The sequence below is a fragment of the Melospiza melodia genome, chromosome 1 (genome assembly GCF_035770615.1).
Source record: "Melospiza melodia melodia isolate bMelMel2 chromosome 1, bMelMel2.pri, whole genome shotgun sequence".
In the NCBI taxonomy this organism is placed as follows: Eukaryota; Metazoa; Chordata; class Aves; order Passeriformes; family Passerellidae; genus Melospiza; species Melospiza melodia.
Window position 1 is genome coordinate 152,508,935 of NC_086194.1, and position 4,488 is coordinate 152,513,422.

At 57.9% G+C, this 4,488-nt stretch overlaps 1 protein-coding gene across 1 annotated transcript; it reads left to right on the forward strand.

The window, feature by feature from the left end:
• Positions 1-1,739: 1,739 nt before the first annotated feature.
• LOC134430558 (GSK-3-binding protein-like) lies at positions 1,740-2,376 on the forward strand. Its single transcript, XM_063178317.1, has one exon. It carries the CDS (start codon positions 1,774-1,776, stop codon positions 2,374-2,376), a length of 603 nt encoding a protein of 200 aa, XP_063034387.1. The 5' UTR covers positions 1,740-1,773.
• Positions 2,377-4,488: the final 2,112 nt, after the last annotated feature.

Here is a 4,488-nt window from a genome sequence, read left to right on the forward strand (position 1 = left end):
TTGGAGTTGAAGTAGATCCATCCACTGCATCTGTGTAGGCCTGCTTCCATTGCTTTTGAATAGATACCGCAAAAAATGATTAAAGGTGAAAGCGTTTTCTTAAAAATATTTGGGAGCAGGCAGGAGGCAACAAAATCTCACTTTTTCATCATCTGTAGAAAAATGTGATCTGAGTTTTAATTGACAGTTACCAAAAAGGTGCTGAAAATAAGAAAGTGTCGGTACCTTAAGTATGCACATGAATAAATAATATACAATTAGGTAACATGATTTATGCCCAGCTGACACAAATCCAGGCAGGGGATGTAGTACTGGGCTCGGACGCCCAGGCTGGAGTGACCAGTGCCATGTGCAGACAGCAGGCATGCTCACAAACACGTGCAGTGTGCACAGGGTCTCCTGCTCTGTGCAGCAAGTGCAAGTAGCTCAGGAGGACATGAGGACAAACGGACCAAAGGACATGGCCTCTCCTTTGCCAACCGCTTACTGATTAATCAAGGGCACGGTGGTGAGAGCAGTTACGTGTATGAGCAACTCACACTTTACAAGCTGCTCCCAGCGGAACCGACCGCATGCCCCGTCACGTGAATAAGCGTGTTCCGGACTATGTCCCAAGAGTTCCAACACCGAGACAACCTTTTTTAAGGCTCATCACAGAAATTCCAGCCCCTGCTTGAATGATGCAGTGACAGAAGCAAGGGAAGGAATGGGACTGGGACATGAAGAGACAGGGCAGAGCCTTGATGTAGGCGATGAAGTAAACCGCAGGCTGAGAGAAACCCCGACAGTACACCTGCACGTGTGCAAATCCTAGCGATGCAAAGCAAGGCTCCGAAGGCATTTCTGTGTCAAGGAACTACACCCCGAACCAAAGCGCTGCCGGCTGCCCCCGGCCACACAGGGGGCACAGCAAGCAGGGCAGAGCCGCGAGCCGAGCGGTCAGAGCCGGGCGCTGCGGAACGAACGCGCCGCGATCCCGGCACGGCACTGGCTGATGGGGACTACCCGCAGAGCCGCGGCCGCTCCCGGTGCGGGCCGGTCGCGCCCCGCTGGGAAGGGCCAGCTCCGCTTCCAGGCGCGCGGTGCCGCGGGAGAGCCGCACGCGCGCAACCGCCGGGAGCTCACGGGGCAGCGGCGTGCGCCCGCACCGGCGCCCCGGGGCGGTTAACGGCGGGGCGGGAGCGGGAGCGGGAGCGGCACCGGCCGGGCGCTCACCGGGCCCTCACCGGGCGCCGCGCGCGCTCCCCACTGCCCCGCGCGCCCCCTCCGAGCGATCGTCCCGAGGCGGCGCGGGACCCTCCGCCGCGCGCCCCGCCCCCTCCTGCCAATCACAGCGGCCCCGCCCCCGAGACCCGAGGTGCGGGGTTTGAAAGCGGGCCGGTCCACGCGGCGCGCAGACGTGGGGGGGGAAGGGGACGGGACAGGCACCGTCGCGCTCGGTGGTCGCGGGGCGGCTCGCCCGGCCGACGGCGCCCGGCGGCGGAAGCCGCCCCCGCGCTGTTGGCCGAGCCCTCCCCGCGCGAGGTGCTGGCCTCGGGAGCGGCCGGCGAGCGGTTGGTCCGGAGGGCCGTCCCCCTTCCCCCCCCGGCCGGCGCAGTGGGAGGCGCCCGGGCGCGCGCGTCACCCATTGTTTACAAACCAACGCCAGCGGGCCGAGCTCCAGCCGCGACCGCAGCGCCGGAGCCGCGTGTGCTCGCGCGCGCGCGGGGCGGCGGGCGGGCGGCGGCCCCGGTCCCGCTGCGGCGGCTGCGGCACGGCGGAGACCCGGCAGAGATGCCGTGCCGCCCGGGCGAGCGCTTCCTGCTGCTGGAGCGCCCGGTCGCCGTGGGACAGGCGGGCTCTAAGGAGGTGGACGCGCTGGTGGCCAAGCTGGGCGAGGTGCTGCAGCTGAGCGCTCAGCGGGCGCCGCCGCCGCCCCGCGCCCCCAAGCACCTGGGGCCGGGCAGCGCCCGCGACCGCGCCGCCCCGTACTCGCCGCGGTGCTGCAGCGGGGCCGGGGCCGGGCTGCTGGCGCCGCGGGGACCGGCCCCGCCGCAAGCCCACTCGCAACATGTTGAGCCTCCGCGGGCGGACCGGAGCGGGCAGCAGCGAGTGACCAAGCAGCTGTGCGGACGGGGCTGGCTGCGGAGCGCCGCCCGCCGGAGGAAGCAGCCTCCGCCGGGACCGGGCGACGGGCCGGCGGAGGAGGAGGACCCGCACCGGCTCCTGCAGCAGCTCATTCTTTCCGGCAACCTCATCAAAGAAGCCGTCCGGCGGCTGCAACTGGCGGCGGCGGCGGCGGCAGCGGCGGCATCCGCGGCCTCCAGCGGCAGCACCTCGGCGGGGAGCGGCGGCGCGGACGGCGAGGTGGCGGCGGCGGCGCAGCCCCTGCAGTAGCCGGCGAGGACGAGCGGCGGCGGTGACCGGGGCGAAGGAGCCCTCGCCGGGCGGGCTGCGGGAGCGCGGTGCGGGCTCCGCCAGGCTGTAAGTGTGTCCCGGCGGCGGGGCCCCCGGCCGGCGCCGGTTCCGGTTCGGGCGGGAGGGTGCCCGAGCCCCCCGCCCAAGGTCACCCGCGGCGCGGAGCCCGCGCAGCCCCGGCCGGCGGGGCCGCGCACGCCGCCCGCCCCGAGCTGTTGTTGTGCCCCCTCCCTCGTCTGCCTTCCCCGGGAGCTCCTCCTTCTCCTCCCCCCGCCGGGGCAGCCCGGCCGGGGCCGCGGACCCCCCCGCCGCCGGTCCCCGCCGCCGGTCCCCGCCGCCGCCGCCGAGCTGCTCCGTCTCCCAGGAGCCATTTGCAATAATCCTCGCTGACCCCGGCGGGAGGTGTTTCCTTTCCCCTCCCGGGCTGGTTTGGTTTTTTGTTGGGGGTTTATTTGTTGTTATTTTAACGTTTATTGTTATTATTTCTCGTTGTGACTGTATGAAGCAGTTTTAAAAAATGTGAATATCAAAGCTGGAAGGCAGCTGGACTTAATAACAAATAAGTGAATGGAGCCTGAGATGCATTGTTCACATAAGGTAGCCGAAACAAGTTTTTTCTACCAAAAAGAAAAACCCTGAATCCACCCTTCCCGACAAACTCAATGGCTCAAGTACAAGATGCGGCTGTTGATTTTAAATATATGCACTTCGTACCGGAGCGTTTGAAATGTGTTCCTGATTTACAGGACTTACTGTCTTAATTAACCTGTCTGTATTGAATAAACGTGGTCTTGTTTTTATTTTTGGGTCTGTGTCTCATTGTTAAGGGGAAATGAATTCTGGTTCCTGAGAACAAAACTGTGTAGGCTCGTTCCCCCTTGGTCTTCTTTCAGTTGTAAGATCTCCATTTTGCAAGCAAAAAAAAAAAAAAGATCCCCACAACAATCCGCATAGTCTGATGCAGTGGGACACCGGTTATTAATGCACGGAGATGCAACTGAGCCCCTTTGTTTGCCAGCAGCGCTCATTCACGAGCCATGAGACGCCCCTTGAGCAGCCCAGAACGTGGCTGCTGGAATTTATAAGTCAAATCATACCGAAACAAAATTAGGTGTTTTGTACTGGGGAAGGAACGTGGTTTGTGTTGGTCACTTGTTCGGTTTGTTTTGATTAATTTTTTTTTTCCTTTCTCTGAGGATAGAGGGGGGGGGAAAGACTCTAGAAAAGAGAGAATAGGTCTAGGCAGCAATCAGGTTTTTTTTTTTTTTTTTTTTAATCTGTAAACCAGAATTTGATAATTCGATGCTGGTCATTAAGTTTGAATACCTATTATGAATAGCTTCCTTTGTAAAATCCTGTGTTGGGTTTTTAGGAGTCATTGAGCTTCAAGATGAGAACTGAGCACATCAGACAGACTGGAGCTTAACAATCTCCCAACCCCCACTCAATTTGAGGTAAAAGCTTCTCCTTTGAAGAAGGTAGCAATCCCACATGAAAGAAAATGGAAGATGTTTGCCTTTGTCCAAGAGAGCAATTTGAGCAGCTACGTTTACTTGTGTGATTAGTTCTTTTATGAATACATTAAATCCACAAAATATTTTAGATTTCTTTCTCTGCCACAGCTGCTACTAGAAACTGATGCTGAAGCATTTTATGATGTCTCATTGAATTCCTCTTGCATTAGGACCAGTATGTGTTATTATTAGCTTTATCTTGACTAATTTATAAGTTGAATGCAGTTTTTCCATATCAAAGCATGTAAAATGCAAAAAAAGAAGTTCAGTGCATTTTAGAACCTCCTTAATTACTAACATCTGAAGTCCTTTTTCTCATAACTTGGGCTGCTTTCGTGGCATTTTGCACAACTTGGAAAAGATTCAGATCTGCCATTAGTTCTTACTCTCTAATACAATGATGTACTGTGTAGGTTATCCTTCAAATTAATTTTTATTTGCAATTTTCTTGTTTCTTTCTCCAGGAAAAAACGTTCAGTAGCAGATACAAAGAATATAACCACTAGCCACAATTGAAGAACTAGTTATTCTTGTATTTGTCCTTTAGATGCTCAGGGAGGTAGGTATTTGCTGTGTA

Bases quoted from the DNA above. Each gene is read 5' to 3' on its own strand.
- LOC134430558 (XM_063178317.1), top strand. From the start codon at position 1,774: ATGCCGTGCCGCCCGGGCGAGCGCTTCCTGCTGCTGGAGCGCCCGGTC.